General features: G+C 36.9%; 7 protein-coding genes across 7 annotated transcripts; 6 read left to right on the top strand and 1 right to left on the bottom strand.

The window, feature by feature from the left end:
• Positions 1–553: 553 nt before the first annotated feature.
• RHIMIDRAFT_298220 (uncharacterized protein) lies at positions 554–934 on the top strand (the record flags this gene model as incomplete). Its single annotated transcript, XM_023614298.1, has 1 exon — positions 554–934. One exon carries the CDS (start codon positions 554–556, stop codon positions 932–934), a length of 381 nt encoding a protein of 126 aa, XP_023464558.1.
• Positions 935–1,804: 870 nt separating this feature from the next.
• RHIMIDRAFT_314326 (phosphatases II) lies at positions 1,805–4,282 on the top strand. The gene is made up of 7 exons (XM_023614926.1): positions 1,805–2,015; positions 2,069–2,167; positions 2,237–2,405; positions 2,462–2,619; positions 2,672–2,800; positions 2,858–3,161; positions 3,218–4,282. The coding sequence occupies exons 1-7, from the start codon at positions 1,977–1,979 to the stop codon at positions 3,973–3,975; spliced, it is 1,656 nt and encodes a 551-aa protein (XP_023464557.1). The 5' UTR covers positions 1,805–1,976; the 3' UTR covers positions 3,976–4,282.
• An 87-nt stretch (positions 4,283–4,369) lies between these two features.
• RHIMIDRAFT_258031 (uncharacterized protein) lies at positions 4,370–5,146 on the top strand. The gene is made up of 2 exons (XM_023611318.1): positions 4,370–4,532; positions 4,583–5,146. The coding sequence occupies exons 1-2, from the start codon at positions 4,385–4,387 to the stop codon at positions 4,675–4,677; spliced, it is 243 nt and encodes an 80-aa protein (XP_023464556.1). The 5' UTR covers positions 4,370–4,384; the 3' UTR covers positions 4,678–5,146.
• A 3,894-nt stretch (positions 5,147–9,040) lies between these two features.
• Positions 9,041–10,265, top strand: RHIMIDRAFT_216858 (uncharacterized protein). Its single transcript, XM_023607316.1, has 4 exons — positions 9,041–9,524; positions 9,580–9,658; positions 9,721–10,019; positions 10,070–10,265. Exons 1-4 carry the CDS (start codon positions 9,083–9,085, stop codon positions 10,162–10,164), a joined length of 915 nt encoding a protein of 304 aa, XP_023464555.1. The 5' UTR covers positions 9,041–9,082; the 3' UTR covers positions 10,165–10,265.
• A 4,240-nt stretch (positions 10,266–14,505) lies between these two features.
• RHIMIDRAFT_258024 (uncharacterized protein) lies at positions 14,506–16,318 on the top strand. Its single transcript, XM_023611317.1, has 9 exons — positions 14,506–14,854; positions 14,908–15,146; positions 15,200–15,286; positions 15,343–15,414; positions 15,473–15,604; positions 15,660–15,927; positions 15,983–16,034; positions 16,092–16,163; positions 16,212–16,318. Exons 1-9 carry the CDS (start codon positions 14,682–14,684, stop codon positions 16,251–16,253), a joined length of 1,137 nt encoding a protein of 378 aa, XP_023464554.1. The 5' UTR covers positions 14,506–14,681; the 3' UTR covers positions 16,254–16,318.
• A 58-nt stretch (positions 16,319–16,376) lies between these two features.
• Positions 16,377–20,784, top strand: RHIMIDRAFT_238987 (antiviral helicase; the record flags this gene model as incomplete). Its single annotated transcript, XM_023609079.1, has 13 exons — positions 16,377–16,389; positions 16,440–16,495; positions 16,545–16,654; positions 16,705–17,021; positions 17,072–17,119; positions 17,172–17,360; positions 17,415–17,971; positions 18,030–18,136; positions 18,190–18,321; positions 18,380–18,539; positions 18,598–19,983; positions 20,032–20,505; positions 20,554–20,784. The coding sequence occupies 13 exons, from the start codon at positions 16,377–16,379 to the stop codon at positions 20,782–20,784; spliced, it is 3,780 nt and encodes a 1,259-aa protein (XP_023464553.1).
• Positions 20,785–22,513: 1,729 nt separating this feature from the next.
• Positions 22,514–23,519, bottom strand: RHIMIDRAFT_26116 (uncharacterized protein). Its single transcript, XM_023611505.1, has 5 exons — positions 23,395–23,519; positions 23,229–23,342; positions 23,059–23,176; positions 22,940–23,010; positions 22,514–22,892 (listed from the first exon to the last, which is right to left on the bottom strand). The coding sequence occupies exons 1-5, from the start codon at positions 23,483–23,485 to the stop codon at positions 22,753–22,755; spliced, it is 534 nt and encodes a 177-aa protein (XP_023464552.1). The 5' UTR covers positions 23,486–23,519; the 3' UTR covers positions 22,514–22,752.
• Positions 23,520–23,877: the final 358 nt, after the last annotated feature.

Here is a 23,877-nt window from a genome sequence, read left to right as displayed (position 1 = left end):
ACGTGAGCGATATCCTACTGTTGTCTACCATGGCCTTTTAAGGTAATAATACATTAACCACTTGGATGACTTTATACTGATTGAACATTGCTTGTAGATGTACCAATCTATACTGTAGACCAGCCATGGCAGCTCCAGATAGATATCGCTTGTGGAACAGGGATGTTGCTGCTTGTCTCAACTACATGCACATCCTTCGTGGGCTTCGACGTAATGTCATGGTTCCTCATAGGTTTCACCGGGTTACTGTTGCTCCTATAAGGCGTCGAAGAAGAGTGGACGATCAGGAGCAACCAAGAACTAGAATACGTTTAGACGATGATTCTCCGTCCCAGTTATCGCTAGGACACATCTGAATGCCTTCGGGGTAAGTTGTATATAATAATTTTCTTACTTAACTAACTGTATAATTCTTTATATTCTTTCCTTGATACTTATTACTCTCATTTGTATGTCATCTTCTTTTGCACGCATCTTATTTTTAACCTTTGCGTAAGTACTTTTTTTAATATGCACCAATTATTATTTTTAATAAAACAGTACCTGTCGAATCATGTTTGCGAGGCGGCGTGTAACTGATCTCTTTAACAATGTGGAACTGCAGATCACTGATTTCAATTTTGATGAAATTATTGATCATTTTCGACCATGTGCTGTAGATCCTGAGAGAAGAGATGCTTTCACTTCATACCATGGAAATGGCGATATACGACGTTTAACTACTAAGGAATACTATCATGCTAGTGGCAGTAGCAGATGTATGAGGTTTGAAGATAATTGTAAGCGGCAAGCCGGTATAAAGGAAATCGAAGCCAATACTCCTACAGCAAAAGTTACGAATGATCAACATTATTTGGAGCGAATTATTTATATGCAAAATAGCTTAAATCGTTTATTCGACTTCTATGGTTTTCGGGTCGCAGAATTCAATTAGAAAAACTATAGAGGTTGGCAGAAAGCCCTGGATAACTGCGCGAGCATTCTGATTAATGGATCAGCAAAGTATAACAAAGGAAGAAGAAAGAAGAAGAAGAATCGATTGAACCAAAAGAAAAGACGGCGTATCATAAATAGACAGAATCCTGGAGTTGAAGATCTGCCTGTTGTACCGAGGCGAGCTAATCAATTATTTTTTGCATACGATTTTACTTATACTTTTAACAGAAACTCCCACTGACATGCGTTTCAAATTGGTGACACTACCAAAATTCCCCTGGCTGTCTTTGGGGATGGTTGAACCAATAAGCCCAATGTCCGTTTTCGTGGTTTGCGACACGGTATGTCCGAAAAGATATACAAGCATCTTGGGCTGAAGGAAAAGCTGGGTGAACTTTGTCTTTTGGACATTGATGAATTCCACACGTAAATACAATTTTCGACAACCTTTCATTCTCACCCTTAGCGAAATATAGGTCTGCGACTCCTGCAAAACGAGGAACATAAGGCATTACCAAACTGAAAATGACAGATCTATTCACTCGATATTAATCTGCAACGAATGTAATATTTTTTGAAATAGGGACGTTATGGCTGCCAAAAATATGTTCTGCATTGCAAAGCAAATCTGGCTTAGAGAGTAGCGACCTGCCATTTTCCAACGCCCTTCTCAACAACAAAGCGCCACATCGAACGTGATTGCTCCTCATTCTGGTGAGCGAACTTAAAGGTGCTTACAGGTAAAAAAACATCAATTTGGTCATCATGGCATGTCTGAAACTAATTTTCTTTTGTATCTGACATTGTCCGAATTTAAAGTGAAAACTGTAAATGCTGACTGTGAAACATCTTTTATTCGATTTTTTTTGCTTTGTGGCCCTTTTTAGCTTGACAAAAATAAAAGGGAAATAAGACAAGTTCATTGCTTCCTTTTTATATTTCTCTAAAGCATCTTCTTTTTTCTCTCTTGTTTAATTCTTTTCATCATTTTCAATCTTGGCCGTGTTGCTTTACCCACGCTGTTCTCCTCTCAAGGGAACATGCAGCCCAACCGACTTGACCTATTAAAGATTGCTCAAGTAACGTGTTATGACTTGATTATTATAAAAAGGAGCTAATAACAACAAAAAAGGTTCAAGATGTCGAGCTTCGAAAAGGCCAAGACATTACCGTGGGTACTTTGCACTTGACTGTGCATCACCTGATCTTTAAACATTCAGAAGAACTTTGGGTATATGCTTAAGCATACATTAACTCAAACTTGTCTTTTTGACTCTTTTTATCTCTCTCTTTCTTGTAGGTGCCTTATCCTATCATACACACTGTAGAAAAGCAACCACCATCACTGCAGAGCGGTCGACATCCACTGGTCATTCGTTGTAGAGATTTCACCATGTTCACTTTGGGTCTACTCAAGGAAGGAGAAGCTCAGGACGTATTTGATACAATTCAAAAGTTAGCATGTATCTGTAAGTGTTTTAACAAGATGGAATAAGTAAAAAAGCAGTATTAAGATAAGAAAAAGCATCTGTAGAACAACTTTATGCATACACTTTTCAACCTGAAGCGCCCTTTATAACGGAAAATGGATGGAATATATATGACCCAATTAAAGAGTATGAACGTATGGGTATTGGCGCAAGTGACAAATGGAGATTTACTGTCATAAACAGAGATTACAAGGTAAATATATTTTAGTAAATGATTATGACTCACCAGCATATATAATTTATAGTACTCACCTACTTATCCACGCATCTTGGTCGTTCCATCTAAAATAAGTGATGCAGTGTTAACACATGCGGCGAAATACCGCAGTAAGGCTAGAATACCTACTCTATCGTATTTACACTGGTATAATAATGTAGATAGCATCCTTTTATGGGGAAAAAGAGGCTGTAACTTTAATTTTATGTAATAGGCGACAATCACACGAAGCAGCCAACCTTTAGTTGGATTTAAACAAGCTAGATCAATACAAGACGAAAAGCTGATTGAGTCAATTTTTTCATCCAACGTGCCGACTGGACCCAATGGAGAAACGGTATATGGATCTACAGCAGCCAATCTGATCGTAGATGCCAGACCGATGGCCAATGCAGTAGGTAATGTAGCTAGAGGAGCAGGAACAGAAAATATGGACCATTACCGCAATTGTAAAAAAATCTATGTGGCTATCGATAATATTCATGTCATGAGAGATAGCTTAGCAAAACTGTGCGAAGGTAAAAAAAAAAAAAGGATGTAAGCGTCATTAATTTATATTAATCATCCTGCGTAGCCATGCAAGGTGTAAATAACATAGTCAACAAAGTCGCATTACAGAAATCAGGATGGCTAAAACATATATCGACACTCATAGACGGAACAAGAGAGATTGTTAAAAGCGTTCATGTGTATAACTCGCATGTGCTCGTACATTGTTCAGATGGATGGGATCGTACATCACAAATGGTATCCCTAAGTGAATTGTGCCTGGATCCATATTATCGCACGTTTGAAGGGTTCCAGGTGTTGATCGAAAAAGACTGGGTTTCGTTTGGACATAAATTTCAGGATCGATGTGGACATTTGACAAACGAGCGATTCTTTATAAACAACAATGATAATACGACTGCGTCATCCTTTAGAGACAAATTTTACTACAACAACCATCAAAAAGAAACAAGCCCGATATTTCATCAGTTCTTAGATTGTGTTTATCAATTGCTGTGTCTATATCCAACACGCTTTGAATTTAATCAAGAGCTATTATTGGAACTTCATTATCATCTATATTCATGTCAATTTGGTACATTTTTATTTAATTCAGAGCAAGAACGAAATCAGTATAAACCTCAGGACAAGACCTTTAGCATTTGGGATTACTTGAATACACACAAATCAAGGTTCATGAACGAGTTTTACGATCCAATGAAAGATAAGGACCTTGTCGATGACGGAGGTGTCCTATTGCCTGATTCAACAAGAGTAAAATACTGGGCTACTTTGTTTAAAAGAAATGATGATGAAGTGAATTCAGTCATGTCACCTGAATAAAGTGTATAAATAGTTACTTATGACGTAGTGCTGACGTTCAATTTTGTTTATTTTTTCTTATTGCTTGGCAACAGTGTTCATGCCACCGTATTTTACAGTTAAACGGAAATCGCAAAAACGGGAATTACAACATACATAAGCATTAAAGAGGTATATCATTTAATTATACACATAGAAACAGATGCTTTTTCTTGATAGCCACTTTATGAATACTTAGTTGACAGCTTTCAAAAGTTTGTGTTGAAAGTATGCATCGCTCACTTTACTTTTTTGAAATAAAGCCCGTATAGTGTATGCTTTTGTGTGTGTGCATACAAATGTGTCACCTAAAGCCTCTTTTTTTTTTTATAAAAGGAGGGCAATGCAGAAATTTTCTTTTTTTCTTTTTGTTTTTAAAATAGAATCAATTATGTCTGAACCTGCTACTTCTGCAAATACTATGAGCGAAATCCCAATGACACCTTTGACTGCTCCTGCTCCCGTCTATCCTGCTTCTGAAAACATGATGACCACACAACAGAACCAAACAAACTCGGGAGAACAAGAACAACAAGATCGTAAAGATGATAATTTGTATAATAGTCTAATATTAACATTTTGTATTTAGAACGCTCCATTCTGCGATTAAGAGGTGGTGGGTGCATTACTGACTGTTTGGCCGCCATTGGTTGTTGCTGTATCTGTGAAGAATGCTGTTGTTAGTCCATGATTTTGCTGTATATGTACTATCACTTATTTTATCACTGCTATTACCATTATGTATTATTTTATGCTGTAATAAAAGCTTGTATATTTAAGGTTAAGCGTTGTGTAATGTCCCTTATTTCCATAAATGGATAAATTATTCTTTTTTGGGATTCCTGCCAATGAAAAATCTACGAGAGAAGGCGAAACTAAAGGAAAAAGAGAATCAGATGAGTATGTGGCCACTAAGCGAAGTTATACATTACAGTTTTGAAGTTTCAAAAGCCAAACATAAAAATGTATCCATGGCAACAGATGAATATATATGGTGCTTGAGAGTTAATACAAATCACCTGCATGTCCTGTTTCTCCATACTATTGATAGCTTTTAGTAAATTAAGCAAAAAGGATTGATCCATTAGGTTCTATTTTAGTATTTAAACAAAGGAATAAGCAAATTTGTAAGGCTCAATGAAGCAGAAACAGCAAACCATTCGATGCCGTCTTGGATACATCACTACAGCTGGAGTTGCCTTATCCTACAACAAGAATCTACATAAAACTAATGGAGTCTTTGCTTATATTTGAGCTATATTGAGTATGAAGAAATATTCTTAGAATTAATAGTAATTCACAATCAAGCTATGAATTGAGCTGGTGTTGTGCAAATAAGCTTTTGTCTGTTTTTTTTTTTAGACTGATAGAGCGTAAGTTCGCTGTTGATTTATCCCAAGTCGAAATATCGAAGTAGCAATCTATCTCAACCTTTAAGAGAAGTCGGAGGACCTGATTACTTTTAATCAAAGACGTTTTAAATTTTAAAGCACAAATGAGAGAGGCTATTATCAGTCAGCAGAAGATTGTTAGGTTTCTGGCAACAACAAAAAAAAAAATTATAATTAACTTCGCTGGTTATTGAGCTTATTTAAACTTGTAAAGAGGTTTAGCCAACATAAGGAAGATATAATACACACTGTGCCTAATAAGGCTCCTATATAAGGTTTCTCTACTTTAAACATATTTATGTTGTATAAAATAAAGGGCGACATGACCCTCTTATGTATATTGAAAGGCGAATGTACCTTTTTCCTTCAATCACTAAGAAAAAATTAGAGTAAAAATGATGTAATAAAAATAAGCACGGATTGCCTTTTGAAAGAAAAAATGAAGAGTAGATAATTAGTTCCTCAGTTGATATGCTTACTTTTATTCTTTTTTATATTTTTCAAAAATTGGCTCTTAAAAAAAGAGCTTGCTAATTACCATTTGTGTATTTAGGTCAGGGCAAAAGAAACGGTGCAAAGGGGAAAAAAGCAAAATAATGCGACCTGTCCAAGTAGCAAAGCCAATGGATCAATATCAAACATTGGTTTACCAAAAACAATTTACATATCAGCTGATACAGGCAAATTAGGTTGAATGATTGAGTTTAGTCGTGAGCCGTTTCACAAAATGAAGCATATTCTAATTTAATCTTTTAACCTTCCAGTTTCGTTTGTACACAAATTATGCTGAGAGAGAGAGAATCATCTGTGACGATTGACAAATCAAAAACTCGAGAAAGAGATCATTGTTTGGAATCCCCGGGTCAAGGAGAGATTAAAGATAAAGAATTTATCAAGTCAACAGGTAAGTCAAATTTTGGCACAATAGTGCTCTGCCTTGTGATTACAAATGTGTAATGCTACAGTGTTTTTATGCCCTTTTATGGTAAATAACACTCATCTTATTCTATTCACCTGTCGTATCTATCAGAGCCCATACCACAACGACTGCCATTTGTTCTCAATCACACAACATCTTCACTGTATTATCTTGTTCATATTTGTTCTTAATCACACAAATCTTTATTATATCGCCCATATTTGTCCTTTCTTTCCGTCTTTAGCAGTTTTATTAAAAAAGAATGAGCGAGTTACAATGCATTTGCATATAAAAGATATCTTTATTCATTGCGTGTTTTAAGACTCTTTTTCTTTATCTAATATCCCCTTCTTTTGGTAAAGCAAAATAAAGTAAGCTTTCAAGTCGTATGTTTTAGTTTAATCACTTTTTAATTATTTTTGATAGCATGTTGATTAGAACACTCAAGAATGCATATGAACAAAACAGACTTGGTTATCATCTCTTGTCTATCACATCAAATGATCCTGAACACATCGGCCTACTAAACCATTGTATAGAACAAGCCGTAAAACTAAATTTGGAACAAGACGAGGACACCAAAATCGAAGGAGTCATAAAAGGAAAGACTGAAATGTTTAGCTTTGAAGCACAGTTGTTTATTGAACCAATCGAAACAAAGATGCTTAAATTTGAAAGTAACTGAAATAAAAACGATGTGAAGTAAAGCTTTTATGACAAAGATAAAAATTTGTTTCTTTAAATGCTGCTGATACGTGCACTGATGAAAACAAAATGATTAAATGTGTTCTTCTATGAGGTTGCAGTGCAGTTTTCTCCTAGCAATACGACAAAGGGCATATGTAGCTCATGCAACTATTTCGCCAAAGCAGAAAAAATGAGAGTCGAAAATATATGTCCAATGGGGTTATCAAAAGGGTAACACAATCAGATCTTGAAAGCCTGTCGAGAGGCTAAAAAGCATAAGCACGGTACGGATGTGTGGGTTTCCGATGTGCTCATAATTGAGCGGCAGATGGACGGCCAAAAGCCTCGAAGCCACAGTCGGCCAGATCAATCGTTTTCGAGGTGTAGCTCTAGATGAAATGCTTTTTGTTTCGATTTCGCTGCAAAATATCCACACAAAGGATCAATAAAGCGGTGTGGGATAATTGTATAGAAAGGTTTTTGTGATAGAATTTTCAGAGCACTATGTGAGTCCTTGAGGGAAATCATATCCTGGAATACATTTCAAACTGGTCGAGGAAGCCTTGGATAAGCAGGTGCGAGTGAATCCAGGAAGAGAGAGAAAGAGAGAGAGCATCTTGACAATTAAACGTGTTTTATGGTGTGTTTGGTGTCGTAGAACAATGTCTGCTTAAGGACTGACATTGAGATAAACGATTGTAATCGGTATGAATAGAGTGAATTCATACATGATAAGATTACGTGTACACACTTTTAGTGATAAGTCAAATTAAATAGAATCTCTCTTTTAAATATGAATCATTGCTTCTTTACATAAAAGGATATACTTCTTTAAAAGACGATTCTTCTCACGGTAAAAGCAGTAACATAGCCCAGATCATGAAATGAGCAATAAGATCAGCGTCAGGAACGAATTAAAAGTTTTCTTTATGAACTCAGGAATCGCTAGTCAATCACATCCTCAGTAATTATAATCCACGCTTAGAATAGTGGCTTACCAGCCATTTGATAGCAACTATAAATAGTAGATCCTTTATTGAATTGTATGTTCCTTCTGTCTTTATCTCAGAATAAAGATTAGTCTCAAAGAGTACTTCTTTTGTCTTTGCCTTGTGTCTTATAAACCATTACATAACATTTGGTAAACGATATGGCAATATGTGATCAATGTCTAGTAAGTGAGCACCCGAGATAAATAGCAGCGAATGAACTAGTTCTTCCATGCTATTATGGGATGTCGTATTGACGCAGTTCGCCGATCCAACTTTGGGAGGACCACCAGAAAGCGATATCACGAGTGCTTTATCTCTATTCAGATTAGCATTGGAAGCATGAGTCTATGCGTTGAGCGTATTGAGCAAAGGACCAAGTTCCTTCGGGTGAGTCAGATGTACCAAAGCATCATCAGCATAGGTCATAACCTTAATCTGTAGGTGCAGTAGCTTTTGTTTTCAAGCGGGACCATATAAGGAACCCTCTAACAAAACTGATAAGAGTTTTGGTGTACAGTAAGCAGATAAACTAAGACTGGAACAAGAGCTTAAGGATTTGAATTATATACTTATCTTTATTTTGCACCTTTATGACAAGATTGAGTTCAATTCTCCGTGGACATCTTATTGTTCCATGCGAGCATTCACCTTTTTGGTAAATAGTCTAATCAAGCACATGGATAAAAAAAAATACAAAAGATCATAAAGACAGTATAGTTGGGACACCCAAAGCTCGTTATTTACTGTAACAGCCAAGCAATATTTCCATTTAGTGTAGTAGATTAAAATGATTTTCCGAAACGAGATAGGATTAAGCCATTGGCATCAATAGGAAGGTCATGTTCCATAGAAACAGAAACATGATCCATTTAAAACGTGTAGAGTCAACAGATAGGAGCATTAGCCCGCATTCTTCCTCTTTGTTTTCCTTACTGACAGCTGCCTGAAAAATGAGTAAGTGTTTGTGCCACATTAATTAACTTCTTTCACGTTGCAATATGTGAAAAAGTATATAAACCAAGGTGCCTTTTTTAGGTTTTTTTTTTTCTTAGTTAATTCTTTTTCTACAAATTGACAGAAGTTATTGTGTAATTTACAGAATGGTTTACAGGCTCTTTGTATTTTATGTAGCCATTCTTATAGTTTTGCTCAGTGCAGTCAATGCCAGTAGTGATCCTTTGACGCATACACTTGAAAAGAGAGGAGTAAAGAAATGGACATTTTGGAATTGGAACAAGTATAAAAAAGCTATAGTCGGTGAACAAAGTAAATGGAGCACAACTTGGGGAATACACAAGCATAGAGGGTGGCTTTGGGCCTGGAGTGGATCTGAAAATGAGAATGCTGCTGTTAGAGATCCTTCCAAGAAAACCAAAGATTTGGTGCTTCGTGTAAAGTATACCGCAAAATCAAGAAATCCTGAAATACATCCCATCGGTGGTGTTGGCTTTTTAGCTGAACCTCTTAGTATTACAGCAAAATCAAAAAAGGTTACACTTCAATATAGCGTTTTCTTTCCTAAAGGTTTTGACTTTGTGAAAGGTAAGAAAAGAAAACCATTTGTAATCACTGTGTTATATAATGCTTTTCGCCTTAGGTGGTAAACTTCCTGGCCTCTATGGTGGTCATGGTGAATGTACTGGCGGCGATGAATCAGGTTCCTGTTTTACAACAAGGTAGCATAGCAATTTAATTAATCTAATGTTGTACAAAAATGATTGATACGCGCTCTATTAAGACTCATGTGGAGAACGGACGGTGAAGGCGAAATCTATGCATATCTTCCTAATTCTAAGCAACGCAAGAACCTCTGTGATAATAAGATCAATATCTGTAATCCAGACTATGGTTTCAGCTTAGGTAGAGGTACATTTCATTTTAAGACAGGCACCTGGACAACTGTCCGCCAGGAGCTCGTACTCAACTCTCAGGGCAAGCGTAACGGTCAAATGAGCCTATATGTAAACGGTGTAAGAAAGATTAATGTGAAGAACGTTGCGTTCCGTTCAAGCAGCACAGGCCACGTTGTTGGTATCAGTAAGTATTTTTTAATATCCAAGTTTTGCTATGCTTACAAATCTGCCTAGTGTTCCATACTTTCTTTGGTGGATCTGATAGCACATGGAGAACACCCAAGGATCAATATTCTTACTTTAAAAACTTTATCCTTAAAGTGTCATAGTGCAAATAAACTTTTTAAAGATAACATTGCATGCAATACAAAATAGGAAATAAGGTTTATTAAATGCAGACCATAGCCAATCACAAAAAGTAGAGAGAGATATCGTTGACATGTGCGAATCTTTGCACGAAGCCTTGATCAATAAATGTTACTTTGTGTTTTATTTATTCAAATATTCATATATAACTACTACTCGTCCTATTTTATATGCCATTGTCTCTTTGATTAACAGTCTTGTTTACATTGAAATAACAATTCAGCTTAATGAAACAGCTTAGGACATACCATTGTATCAGTATCACCTATTTGCCTTGATGATATCATTCTATATGAAGACTATGAAAAAAAAATGTGTGCTTGTATTTTACATTCTTCTAGCAAAGATGTACTCTTTGTAGGTTGATAAGTATGGGAGCACTCTGCTGCTAGGAATTGGTGTTTTATTCAAATCAGAGATGGTCCACGAAAAGTTTGACCTAAAAGGTATTTCTTGTCTTCATTATTATGATATGAATAACTTCAGCTATTGGCTCTGACTGTGTCATGGATTTAAGCTATTTACTCTCTTCCATGTTTTATTGATAACCCACTACAAAAATGGAAAAACCTGGGTCAACCTCCCTTAATCCAAGCATACGTTTCATCATGTTCTTATCAAGTCTTTTGTTTACATCTCAAATTCAAGAAGAAGAAGGAGATACATATGACTCAAGGAGCTTACATGAATGTCTTTGAATAACGTAAAAGGAGCAAGAGCAGCTACAGTCAAAGGTCCTTTATTCTTTATCATCAGCCCCGTGAAATATTGCTATCGTCAGGACAAGTGAATGCGGTGAAGAGATTGTACTTTTAATTATCATATTGACTTAACCACTAATGCTCATCAAAGGAAGTTATTTTGCGTTACATGCTTATTCAAGCGTTTGCTGACAGGAACCAGACTTCTTATTTATAATACACAGATATATAACCACCTTCCAAATTTCTTTCATGAAATAATAAATATCATTTATTTTATAAAAAAAAAATAACCACAAAACACAACAACAACAACAACAACAACAAAAAGCGCTTTAATCATCACCGATTAATTCATCAAGTTTCTGTTTTTTTTTTTTTTTTTAACCAAAAGGTCCAACCTGACCTGAAGATCGGCAATTTCATCCTCCATCTTATGGTGGGCCTCCTTCAGGAGGGTTCTCCATCCTTCTTCTCTAAAAATTAAGAACGCGTAAGCGTATATCATCATATTTTTTATAAATCTTACTATGTTGTTGCCACTGCTGTTCTCCGCAGGCACAAAGAGAGTGAGCGGGAAGTCTCTCAATCCCCTCGACATCCTATGAATATGATAGAAAGTGAGAATGCGGTTACTTCTTTATATGAAATATATCTTACATAATTGGTGGGGACACCATCGCTTAAAGAAGGCCGAACGGCCACAGACGCGGTGGAAACGCAAATTTTGTGCCCATGAACGGCGTGCTTGCGGAAAGAAGTGCTGGCGCCAGCGTCGGTTTGAAAGTGCAAGTACGCACTGATTTGATCAAGCATTTTAACCACGCCTTATGGGCTTATCTGCTCACAATGGCATGGTGGCTTTGGGCTCTTGATTGTCCAAGTCACGCAGCTCATTGCCAATAAGAGCGAGCTGACAAGAGGGAATGAAGCATGTAGTACACGTTATTAAAATAAAATAAAAGGAAAACACTACATGAACTAGAAAATACACCAGAAATTAGATCAATACTATGTGCGCTACCTCTACCCATTGCCTATGATGTCGCCCAACAAAGCTTTTCACCATCTTGTTCTGTTTCTTTTCAAGAAGAAGGAAAAGAAAAAAAGAAATGTTGTTGCTTGTTTATTTATTCTAATTTTATGTTGTCAGTTGATCAATTAAGTGTGATTGTGATATCGTACTTATATTATTTAGCCTATTTTCTGATGCATGTAGTGTTGGCCAAAATAGAAAGAAAATAAAAAAGAAAAAAAAAAAGAGAAAAGCTATGCAGACGCGAAAATCGTCGTGTCTATCTTCTTGTATATTTACTCTCAGCCTAACCACATACCAAACAAACGTCTTATTCTTAGACAGTAACTTTGAGGAGAGCTGTTAGAGGAATATGAAGTAATTTCAAGAACTCAAATAAAAGACAATATGAACAGTAAACGAAGAAAATCATTTTACAAAAGCTTTTCATTATTCGAATGAACGTCCTAATTATTTAGGCTAAGGAAGGTGACATTGAGGCAGGATTAGAAATGTGCATTATATTTTTAACTGATTTTGGAATGCGTTTCTTTATGAGGTGTAAAAGGGCTCAGCTTAAGAAAGACACTGTTGTCGTTGTTATGATTATGGTCACAGGTACAAATACATTGACTATATTGTATGATAATTCTGTTTCATGTTCAATTAAAATTGGTCCGAAATTACTCTCTAATTAAGAATGAAAAAGGTTTGAATGTTATCATTATTATAAGCGTGTATAGTAGCTTTCTGAAAGGCCAAACGAGAGAGATGGAAACAAGTCCTTGTCATTACTTGATTATGAAAATTCTCTTAAACGCGACTCTAAATACATTACAAAGGGCATTACGACTAAAAGATCTGTATCTACTTTCCATCGCATTCTTCTAAGCTGAGTCTACTAAGCAGATCTGGTCATAATCTACAACACGCTTAAATCGCGGCATCTTACCTATTCTTGAAAAGAAAAGGTAGACTACTTTAGCAAAGATATCGTTTTACATAATAAGCTAATGTACTAATATATTGAAAGGATAATTTATATAAATAAGTTTTTCCGAAGAATAAACAAAAGGTGACTGTAGGATGCTTAGCATTGAAATCGTATTTTCCTGATAAACTCCTTCTGACTTTTCATTGTTATAGGCAACATAATCTTGTGTTTAAAAGAGATGAAAGATAAATATTTACATTATACTTGCAAGTTCTTATGAGCCATACTCAGACTTGCTTCAAAATTAGATCTCGAAATAGACGCGTAAATTGTTTATGCAGACGTGACTAGCGAAAAGGTAAACTGATGTACACGCTTAAAATTTTAAGTTATCTTGTCAGGTTTATGCTTGCTCCGCCTCACTTTAAATGAGCAAGGCTTTTTCGGTCCATGCGCTTCGATTTATTTTATAATACGGCCTATACGGAAATGTTAAATCAAAGCGACACTTGCTCCTGAAAATCGTGTCAGACTATATGGTTTTAGTAAATAACAAACATGTGAATGCGCTTTCGTCACTTTTGTAACAAGGAGTTCCATGTAGATGTAGAGCATGTGTGATCTCACTGTAAGCTACACAGATACCTTTATATAGAAATATTCCACAAGGATGTAGATAACATTTATGGGTTAGCTGCTATGGGTTAAAGGATTACTCATCATCTATTGAAGTAGAGATATAAAGTTGGTATTCATACAGCAATGTTTTAAGCTATCAATAACTGCGGTCATCTTCTGATTGTTCCATAAGATACGAAAATTTTCCTAAACATACTTAATGAACTGTGTGGCCTTAAACATTTATCTTTATGTGCCAAATGTTTAATTTCGGATAAACTTCATTTTTATCAAACATTGTATTTAGGTCAATGTTTGTGTACCATTACTCTTTCAATGACATGCGTCACTCAGTGTAATCAGGTAAAATATCCATAATATCGCGCCATAGAGCTTCCTTTAGCATCAAGTATTCTAGTGCAATAAACCAACGATAAAGGATACAGCAGTAAACTGAGATAGTTCACGTCTGCCTCGCAAATAATTAAGCAAGAATATACTTTACTGTGATCACTGTTATACCAATCATATGAAAAAAAGGCATTGTTACCTCTGAAGCAAATTCAAATCAGCAATCTAATGCCCCAGGAGAGATAATCTTGAAAGTGTCACGAACGCACTTTGGCTAAAAGGAAGATGGCGGCATTAATAAATAAACTACAATCCCCCACCATACCTCAATTCGTATGTCAAGCGAGCGATTATAGGATTGATTAGCAGGTTCCAAATTTGATCTACATGGTTACTACGCTTGGGTTTTAATCAGATACATTAAATGTCGGAAAATCGTAAACAGAATCATTATAATTTGATTTGTTTCATGCGAGTGTGTAACTATAGAAGTTTATAGAATTGTCATATTAATGGCAATCCACATTGCAGTGGAAGCAACTGAATTGACAGACAATTGGCTACAAGTTTAGCATAAAGCTTCTTCTGTGAAACAGCAATAGTTACAAGTGCCATTTCTAAAAAGAAGTTATTGCCGCGTTGATCGGACATGTTAACATTCAGGGACAATGCTATAATTCTTTTAATGAAAATGAAGGTTACTAGCTTAATTATACTGAAAGCGATAGCCTATAAGCTTAATGCTGAATTAGAGTGAAAAAGTCCTTGTATTACGTCCTCGTAAAGTATATATAAGGCGGTCAACGTATCTGAACCGAATCTACTCATTATTCGCAGCCCCTCTCTCCTTTGAAAATCATCATGGTTCAATTCAAACTCTTGGCTCTTCCTCTCCTGGTCGCTGCCGGAATAGTATCCGCCAATGTTCAATCCATCTCTGACTGTCCAGCGTTGACTCCACGAAAGTCACCTCCTAAAGATGTTACTGACCTTCGTCCTGATGATATCAAGGTTGTTGCTGCTCTTGGTGACAGGTACTTTGGATAAACTAGAAGAGTAAAGTCAATGCTTACTCCTTTTGTTGTAGTATCATGGCCGGTTTTGCCATGATGGGAGTCAATCATGGTGCTCATGGTACTGGTATCGTAAACTTCACTTCAATAATGGAATTTCGTGGTAACAGCTATGGTATTGGCGGTGATACTGATGCAGTAACTTTCGCAAACTTTGTCAAGCACTACAGTCCTAATGTTAAAGGCGCATCAAAGCTTGCCCACGTCATGTCCTTTTGCAGTGCCAAGGATTGTACAATTCCAAAGAGTTTCTGTAAGTATTTTTTGCTTGTTTTCTTTGATGCTTAAACTAAACATTTTGTCTAGACCGACCTTTGATTGATAACCTTGATGGTGCTCAAAGTGGCGCTATTGCAATGAATCTTGATTATGAACTTGATTATCTTATTCCTCGTAAGTCCAGACATATCCTTTAGTTGCTTGCTACTAATACTTTATCTATACAACAGGTATGAAGAGTTACTTTAAGAAAGATGAAGACTTTAAAAAGGCCTGGAAATTCATTACCATTCAAATTGGCAGTAAGGTTTTTTGGGAAACATCTTGCATTAGGCAATGCTAACTTCAAGCTATAAAAAGGTAATGACCAGTGTGCTGCCTGCAGTGCTTCTGAAAATTCCAAGTACGTTACTCCTGAACTCTATGGAAAGTACGTTAACGCTGCCCTTCAGCGTATCCAAAAAGAGATTCCTCGTGTTGTCGTCAACTTGCGTAAGTGGTACATTTATTGATCAGTAATATACAGAGACACCAAGACATTTTATAGTTGGAACTTTCAAGGTCTCTAATGTTTTCCGTTTAACTGCTGATCATCATGACTACTGTCCTCCAAATGGACTTTTGGAAAATGCCAAGGAATGTGTCTGTGGTGCATCTGAAGAAGGCTTGAAGGCAATGGAAGCTGCTTCTGAGGGATACAATAAGCAATTAGAAAAGATAGCTGCTAGATATCCTGGTAAATCTGGTGGTAGCTTTGCCGTTATGTATAGTCCTGCTCCTATTGATATTCTCTCTTTTCCTATTGATGCCATTAGGTATACACTTATGTTCATTTATAGTCTAGGATATGGTCTAATACACACTTTGTAGTAATATTGATTGTTTCCATCCCAGCTTAAAGGGTCATCAATGGATTGCAAAGGTAAATTAATACCAAATTGACACTATACAGTTTACTTAAAAGACACGCTATCAATAGAACTTTTGGAATCAAATTTTCCTGAGCAAAGATAAGAAACCAAAACATATGAAGTTTGATGATAAACTCAAAGTAAGTCATCGTTTCATATCTGTAACCATGCCAACTAAATAAACTTAGGTTTACTGTCCTACTGAAAATGATCGATTCCCTACTGCTTAAATTATTTTAATAAAATAGGGTCAGGAACCCTCATAGAATCTTTGTTTCGCCTGCCTTTGTAGCTGATATTTTTTTTGGTGATACAAATCAAGTGTCTTGACTTTTTCTTTATTTTTTTACAGAATGTCTAATCAATGTAAATCATTTCGTTTCATTGTTAACTTCTTTGCTTAATTCTTTCAATAGTAAACGACGATAAACTCTTTGAGATATTCTCTAGGCTTAGAAGTGATGAAAAGCAGGTTAGATTCTCATAACGTGCTGGTAACATGTTATTGATCTTTACAACAGCCTCTCAAACTCGACAAACCTACAATTGAAGACATAAAAAAAGAACTAGAAGAGACATTTCTTACTCCCCAAAGAACATTTCCAGCTTCATGGCTCTCTAAATGTCAAGAGTAAAGTTAAAAAGAAGAGCAAATACACATGTCATACTTACACGTTATAGATATTGGGAAGAAACACCTGACTATACTAACAATGTATACTCACAACTAGCCAAACCTCGCACAACTATTCATGTGGCGCGTCAGGGATTTGATGGTGATATCATTGGATACAGAGAATCTATTATTGACGATCCCAACCTCACTGCAATCAACTCCACAAGCTTCTCGAGATCTTTTGGTTCAACAAAAAACTTTGTCCGTGGCTCTGCAGCGCAATTTCCTTTTGCACCTGGTGGCCTTGAAGCAGAAGTTATTGAAGAAGAGGATGAAGGTCATGTCGAGGTTAATGTGGACGTCGACCTCTTTGACCTGCGCGGTATGGCACGGTACATACATAATGTTGGAATCATACTAAATATGAGCTAGGTGCAGGTAATATCGCGCCAGGATTAGACAGAGGGTTGTTGTTTGGAGGTGAATAGGATATGTGCTGCCTTGTCCTAATTTCTGACACTTTTTTGATTAGACGAGGGAGAGCAGCAAGAGAAAGAGATGGAAGCCATTAGCAAAAAGAGCACTGTTTTCAGTATCGAAAATATGATGGACCCTCTCAGCAGTACATTCGATTTCTTGGACATAAAGGTTAAACCAGTTGATGGTCATGTAGAAGAGCCAGTACCAACTACCAAAGTAGAGGAGGCTCCAGATGTAACTGGTAAAAAAAAAGTGTTTTTCATGCATTTCTTTTACATCTAATAACCCATGATAGGACCTCAAGAAGTAGATGAACTTTTCCCGACATCTCTTCCACCACAAAAAGAGCTAGTTCTCAAAAAACTGACAACTGCAAGCGAGGCACTTAAACGCCGTGAGTGGGCTCACGAGATTAATGTCAATGAGCCTTTTGAGAACTTTCATGACCTTGTCCCTGAAATGGCCATGCAATTTCCATTCGAACTCGATACGTTTCAAAAGCAAGCTGTATACCATTTGGAAATGGGTGATTCTGTGTTTATTGCTGCGCACACGTCTGCTGGTAAAACAGTTGTGGCAGACTATGCAATTGCACTGGCAACAAAACATATGACCAAAGCCATCTACACGTCTCCAATTAAAGCGTTGAGTAACCAAAAGTTTAGAGACTTTAAGCATACGTTTGGAGATGATGTCGGTATTCTTACTGGTGATGTTCAAATCAAACCAGAGGCAAGTTGCTTGGTGATGACAACTGAAATTCTACGAAGCATGCTGTATCGAGGTGCAGATTTGATTCGTGACGTAGAGTTTGTTATTTTTGATGAAGTACATTATGTCAATGACTTGGAGGTAAGCTGTAATATTTGTCAATTGAAAAAGCGATCAAACAATACGATTGTTGATGTAGAGAGGTGTAGTCTGGGAAGAGGTTATTATCATGCTTCCAGCACATGTAAACATCATTTTACTATCTGCGACAGTTCCAAACACAAGAGAATTTGCTGGCTGGGTCGGGTAAGGCTTCTATTTTGGGTTTGTTTGTTTAATCTAATATGTTTTGATCATAGACGCACTAAAAAGAAAGATATATACGTAATTAGTACAATGAAGAGACCAGTTCCGTTGGAACATTATCTATATGCAAATAGAGACATATACAAGATCGTGGCTGCTAATGAAAATAAGATAAGCACTATAGGGTAAAGTGAACTACTTTGTCTGCTTAAAAGCATACAAGCACTGATGCTTTAATCTTAGATACAAGAAAGCGCAGGACGCAATGACAAAACGTAAAGAGCAAATCGAAAAGTCTAGCGGAAACAGCAATACCAGAGGTGGGCGTGGCGGCAGAGGAGGCGCTGTGTCTCGAGGAGGAGGAAAACCTATCGGTCGCAGCTATCATGCTGCTATGCAGTCAGTAAGTTGTTCATAACTCATTCCAGTTAACTCTATATCTTACTCTGTTTTTATTCAAGGATCGTAATCTGTTTGTGCATCTGATCGGAATGCTAAAGACCAAGAGTCTTTTACCTGTTGTCATTTTTACATTCTCTAAAAAGCGATGCGAAGAATATGCATCTGGTCTGTCCAAAACAGATTTATGTAGCAATCTTGAAAAGAGCGAAATCCACGTGTTTATTGAACGTAGCTTGGTTAGACTTCGTGGGTCAGACAAGCATCTTCCTCAGATATTGAGAATGCGAGAACTTATGAGCCGTGGTATTGCCGTACATCATGGTGGACTTTTGCCCATCATGAAAGAAATTGTTGAAATTTTATTTGCAAGAGGTTTAATCAAAGTCTTGTTCGCCACCGAAACCTTTGCTATGGGCGTCAACATGCCTGCACGTTGTGTCGTCTTTTCAAGTATTCGCAAGCATGACGGGCGTAATTTCCGTGATCTATTACCTGGTGAATATACACAGATGTCTGGTCGAGCAGGTCGTCGTGGTCTTGATAGCACTGGTGTTGTCATTATTGCAACTGGTGGTGACGAGCCGCCTGAAGCTTCTACTTTATCTACAATGATTCTTGGCAAGCCAACCAAATTAGAATCTCAATTTAGATTAACTTACAACATGATACTTAATCTGCTTCGTGTGGAGGCATTGAAGGTAGAAGAGATGATCAAGCGCAGTTTCTCCGAAAACAGCACCCAAAAGCTGCTACCTGATACTAAGAGACTCGTGGACGAAAATGAACAAAAGAAGAGTGCACTTCGTCAACTGGATTGTGCTATCTGTGAACCTGATATTGAAAGATTTTACGACGTTTGTGGTGAAGTGGTATATCTGAATCGTACAATGATCACACAGTTCATCACGGCAACACCTGTAGGGAACAGAGCATTATGTATGGGACGTCTGGTTGTCATTAATACGAACGTATATCGAAATGCGCCTGCACTCATACTGAAACCATTACCTTCAAGTGCCAATAGCCAACATCGCTCTTTCTACTGTCTTGTTCTATTGGATAAAAACCTCGACATAAGTGATACGCCCAATCTTGATGAAACACCACCTCTTCCAATTACAGAAATTTGTACACCAGAAGAAGGCAATAGCGAAACTGAGATTATCACTGTTCCTGCGCCCGATATCTTGTTTATCACTCGACTGTCCCTCAAGATTGACGCTGATGCTATCATGGCTGGTAAAGATAACAATCTAGACATGGTCAAGGCAGTACAGGAACTCCAGTCGTTTGGTGCTGATGCAAAGAAAGGCGGTATAGTTGAATATGATTGGGGTAAGATCAAGGACGTCGAATTCCAAGAAATGCTACGCTCAAAGAACAGCTTAATGAAGAAGCTTCGCAGTGAATTCCAATGCACCAAGTGCCCAGAACTCAAGGAACACGTAAGTTTTAGCTTTTTTTAAAAAAGAGAAAGCTTACACATTGTATAGTACTCGCTTATCCATGCGCACAAGAGGCTTTCCAGTCAAATTGAAATGCTAAAGATGACCATATCAGACCAAAACTTGGAGCTTCTTCCAGATTACCATCAGCGTATTGAAATTTTACGTAGATTGAATTATATTGATGATCAGGGCACCGTTCAACTAAAGGGCCGCGTTGCTTGTGAAATCAATTCAGCTGATGAACTTTTGTTAACGGAACTTGTGCTTGATAATGTCTTTGCAGACTTTGAGCCAGCAGAAGTAGTAGCCATTCTATCCTGCTTTGTGTTTCAAGAACGTAATGCCAGTGAACCAAGATTAACGCCAAAGCTAACCAAAGGCAAAGAGGTTGTGCTGACGTACGCTAGAAAGCTTGCAGAATTGCAAGCAGAGTGTGGTTTGGCCATCTCTGTGGAAGATTATGTTGCCAGTTTCCGATTTGAATTGGTTGAAGTTGTTTATGAGTGGGCGCGTGGTTTGGTAAGTCATGCTAAATTTTTTTAAACAAGTATACTTATATCATTACAGCCATTCAAGCATATTACTGATTTGACGGATGTTCTTGAAGGCTCTATTGTTCGCTGCATCACACGATTAGACGAAACTTGTCGCGAAGTCATGGGAGCAGCACGCATGGTAGGTGATACCAGCCTATACAAAAAGATGGAACAGGCAGAACAAGACATTAAACGAGACATTGTATTTGCAGCTAGTTTGGTAAGTTGCACAAGGACAAAGAAAAGGATGCAAAAAGACTAATTATTTTTATTCTGATAGTATTTTTAAGGTGATGCTTCTTTTATGTACCATGTTGCTCTCTATATATAAAATAAATGATTTTTCTTTTACCTCCTATTACTCACTTACTGTGTCTGATCCACGTTTCTCCTTTATGGCAATATCTTTTATTCTAGCTTCCAATTGCCGCTTTGAGACATCCTTTAATATATCTGTCGCTTTTGCTTCAGAAATAATACTGGGAATAGAGTCTGATTGTTTCTCATTAATAAGCTATTCAAACAACATGTAAGCTTTCAGAAATTAAATACAGAAATGTTTACATTTATCAAAGCATTCTTATGCTCTTCTGTGAATTCAACCTTATTGTGGTTTGGGATTGATTGTGGTGTAGATGATATTCCAATATTTGCAGCGTTTGTAAATGATGTAATATTGCCTGTTTTCTTACGTGAAAGTTCCTCAAAGAAAGGATCAAAGCCTTGTTCAGGAATATCTACACAAGATTGAGCATTGGGTCAAGCTTGACTCTTTTTTTTTTTTTTACTTACCTATCAAGAATTGCATTTCAAAAGGTTTCATCGCTTCATCTTGGTCTGTTTCTCCTTCAAAATAAGGACCTAAAACAATTTTTCGTATCGCTGCTTTCTTTTTAGGTGCATTTGCTGTGCGAGGCTTATTCAGTTGATCATGCTCTCCTTCTACGCCTTCGTTATCTGACAGGTAACCTTCAGGCACAACCCAGCCAGACTGGTAAATTCATCGTTAGTAAGACTATACGAGTATTATTTATCTTCTTACATCTTCTGGATCAACATAATCGGATACCTCTTCCTCATCCTCGTCACCACTGTTAATCTCTTCACCTTCGCCTTCTGGTTCCCATTCAGCTTCACTATCCACCTCGTAATCAAAGTTACTAGTATCTTGAGCAAATGGTGTCTTTCCTGTGATAACAGAGCTTTTTTGTGTAAACGTGCCATAATAGGCAGGCCTTACATCTTCTGTAAATTGTAATAGTTTCATACGAAGCGTCATGCGCACATGAGGTGTATTTAATAAATCAGCAGAACTAGGTAGCAGCAGTGTGCGGATGTCGATAGAGGGCGTGAATCCTCTCTTTTGCTTTGCTTCTGATGATAGCTCAGATAAAAATGTATTTACATTGATATTATTAGAAGGAGAACGTATTTTGTTGATAAAATCGTCTGTATCGTTTGATGGAGATGGCCAATTGAATGTTATATTTTCAGTAATAGTGACATTGTCCTTGACATAGAATGGTGGGAATAAGGTTGGCTTTGATGGCTCGACAATCTTTTCTGGAATAGTGTTCTCATTAGGCGCTGCTTTGGTAAATAAGGACGTAAGCCGTAATTGTGACTAAGGATAGGATCATTAAAAGTTGATCCAAGTGTCTATTCTACTCTTGTTTACCTGCTCTTTCTTCTTCTTCTCGTCTTCGCGCTTTTTCTTTTGTTCTTCCTTTAATTTCTTTTCCTCCTCGCGTTTTATTCTTTGTTCTTCTTTTAATTTCTTTTCTTCTTCACGCTTTATCTTTTGTTCTTCCTTCAGTTTCTTTTCTTCTTCACGCTTCTTTTTCTTCTCTTCTTCACGCTGTCTTTGCTCTTCTTGACGTCGTTTTTTCTCGTCTTCCCATTTCTTTTTATCCTCTTCTCGTTGCTGCCTCTCCTTTTCAATTTTGGCTGACCATTTTTCATTCTTTTGTCATAACAAGTTAATAAGCTCCTTTTGAACGTTTGATATTTTTCTTACATTATCAGCTCTACGATGCTTTGCATTTATCAGCCCTAAGCTTTCTTCAACTGGCAGGCTTTTTATATAATTCGATACTTCTTCGCTCATCTCCATCCGTTTCTTTTTCCTTGTAAGTACAGCCTGCTGTATTTCAGGAGGAAAGAAATTTATGTCTTTGACTTCCCAACGGTATATATACAAATGCTACCTGATTTCAGTCATCATTGATAATTACAAGCATATTCTTACCCATGGCATTTTATCAGTTGTATTTTTGATCGACTTGTAAACCTCTTTGGACAATCCGTATTTTACACGAGTTGCGACTTGCTCTATGGCCTTTTGAATAGCTGATTCGAATTTATGCGATACTATAGACACAATAAGTCTTTGTATCATAAACAGAAACTCTACTTACAGCTTTCGTCTCTACCATACGGTGATAACAAATCATTGATACGACTGGTTAAAGCATACAATGATTCATCGCTATCGATAGTGTCAACAAACGTTATTTTTCTCTTCTTTGTCACTGACCTATCTTGTATTACTGAAGCAATGACATCTAAATACGCTGGTGGTATTTCCAGAGGATGTGTATGCAAGTCATGTGTTGTTTCTATTTTGTATCGAAAGTCTCGAAAGAATATGATTTCTAACAACATCTTAGCAAAATGTATGTGTCTTGTACAATTGTAGCATTATACTTTGTGCAATCAACATGTGATTCTCGAGTAATAACTTGGGTTCATAAAAGTCGAGCTTTCCATTTTTCAAATAAGCACAAGATCGTGTTGTCCCATTGGATTCTTCGCATTGTACTAAAGTTACAGGTACGTTAAACGTCAGGGCATAGATACACACACAACGTACATGTTTTCATCTTTTCTGAGAGATCGACTATAGGAATGGACGAATGATCAGCGTCTACTTCCATGGGATGAGTCTGCATGGTTTCTGTCATTCTGGTTAGCTTTTTTAGGATGGAGACTAAAAAGGTGAGGAATAAGCCTACACTTGCGGCGCGTATTTTAAAAATTATTTTTTAGGCGCGTTTTAGGGTTAGAACGAACACTCCATGTTGAAGACATTGCATTCATAACGCATGACTTATGAAGAATGGTACTAAAATACGCTTGATATGATTCAACACGTTTATTATCAATTTTGCAACAGAAAATGTAATAGAAATAGTTTTCAGAAAAAAGTAGTTTATTGATTATTATATGAAGCCAACATAAAAGATTACCTAAAAATGTACCTAAAAAAAGTCAGTACGGAGTTCCCAAAACCAGATAAACAAGTTGCATTATGATTGTTGCTAGCTAGCGCTCCCATGAAAGGCTGCCCAACTTT

The sequence above is a fragment of the Rhizopus microsporus genome (genome assembly GCF_002708625.1).
Source record: "Rhizopus microsporus ATCC 52813 unplaced genomic scaffold scaffold_12, whole genome shotgun sequence".
Lineage (NCBI taxonomy): Eukaryota > Fungi > Mucoromycota > Mucoromycetes > Mucorales > Rhizopodaceae > Rhizopus > Rhizopus microsporus.
The sequence above is the reverse complement of the archived record's forward strand: the minus strand, read 5'-3'. Positions and strand labels throughout refer to the sequence as shown.

What these genes read in the sequence shown, in the direction of transcription:
- RHIMIDRAFT_314326 (XM_023614926.1), top strand. Translation starts at nt 1,977, where the DNA reads ATGCAGCCCAACCGACTTGACCTATTAAAGATTGCTCAA. An exon ending in TCATAAACAGAGATTACAAG is followed by an intron (nt 2,620 to 2,671) that starts GTAAATATATTT and finishes TATAATTTATAG; the next exon opens with TACTCACCTACTTATCCACG. An exon ending in CTTAGCAAAACTGTGCGAAG is followed by an intron (nt 3,162 to 3,217) that starts GTAAAAAAAAAA and finishes CATCCTGCGTAG; the next exon opens with CCATGCAAGGTGTAAATAAC.
- RHIMIDRAFT_216858 (XM_023607316.1), top strand. Translation starts at nt 9,083, where the DNA reads ATGGTTTACAGGCTCTTTGTATTTTATGTAGCCATTCTTATAGTTTTG. An exon ending in AGGTTTTGACTTTGTGAAAG is followed by an intron (nt 9,525 to 9,579) that starts GTAAGAAAAGAA and finishes TTTTCGCCTTAG; the next exon opens with GTGGTAAACTTCCTGGCCTC. An exon ending in GGTTCCTGTTTTACAACAAG is followed by an intron (nt 9,659 to 9,720) that starts GTAGCATAGCAA and finishes CGCTCTATTAAG; the next exon opens with ACTCATGTGGAGAACGGACG.
- RHIMIDRAFT_26116 (XM_023611505.1), bottom strand. Translation starts at nt 23,485, where the DNA reads ATGACAGAAACCATGCAGACTCATCCCATGGAAGTAGACGCTGATCAT. An exon ending in TCACATGTTGATTGCACAAA is followed by an intron (nt 23,177 to 23,228) that starts GTATAATGCTAC and finishes AGATGTTGTTAG; the next exon opens with AAATCATATTCTTTCGAGAC. An exon ending in GCTTCAGTAATACAAGATAG is followed by an intron (nt 23,011 to 23,058) that starts GTCAGTGACAAA and finishes CACTATCGATAG; the next exon opens with CGATGAATCATTGTATGCTT.
- RHIMIDRAFT_258031 (XM_023611318.1), top strand. Translation starts at nt 4,385, where the DNA reads ATGTCTGAACCTGCTACTTCTGCAAATACTATGAGCGAAATCCCAATG. An exon ending in AGAACAAGAACAACAAGATC is followed by an intron (nt 4,533 to 4,582) that starts GTAAAGATGATA and finishes TTTTGTATTTAG; the next exon opens with AACGCTCCATTCTGCGATTA.
- RHIMIDRAFT_258024 (XM_023611317.1), top strand. Translation starts at nt 14,682, where the DNA reads ATGGTTCAATTCAAACTCTTGGCTCTTCCTCTCCTGGTCGCTGCCGGA. An exon ending in GTTGCTGCTCTTGGTGACAG is followed by an intron (nt 14,855 to 14,907) that starts GTACTTTGGATA and finishes CTTTTGTTGTAG; the next exon opens with TATCATGGCCGGTTTTGCCA. An exon ending in ACTTGATTATCTTATTCCTC is followed by an intron (nt 15,287 to 15,342) that starts GTAAGTCCAGAC and finishes TCTATACAACAG; the next exon opens with GTATGAAGAGTTACTTTAAG.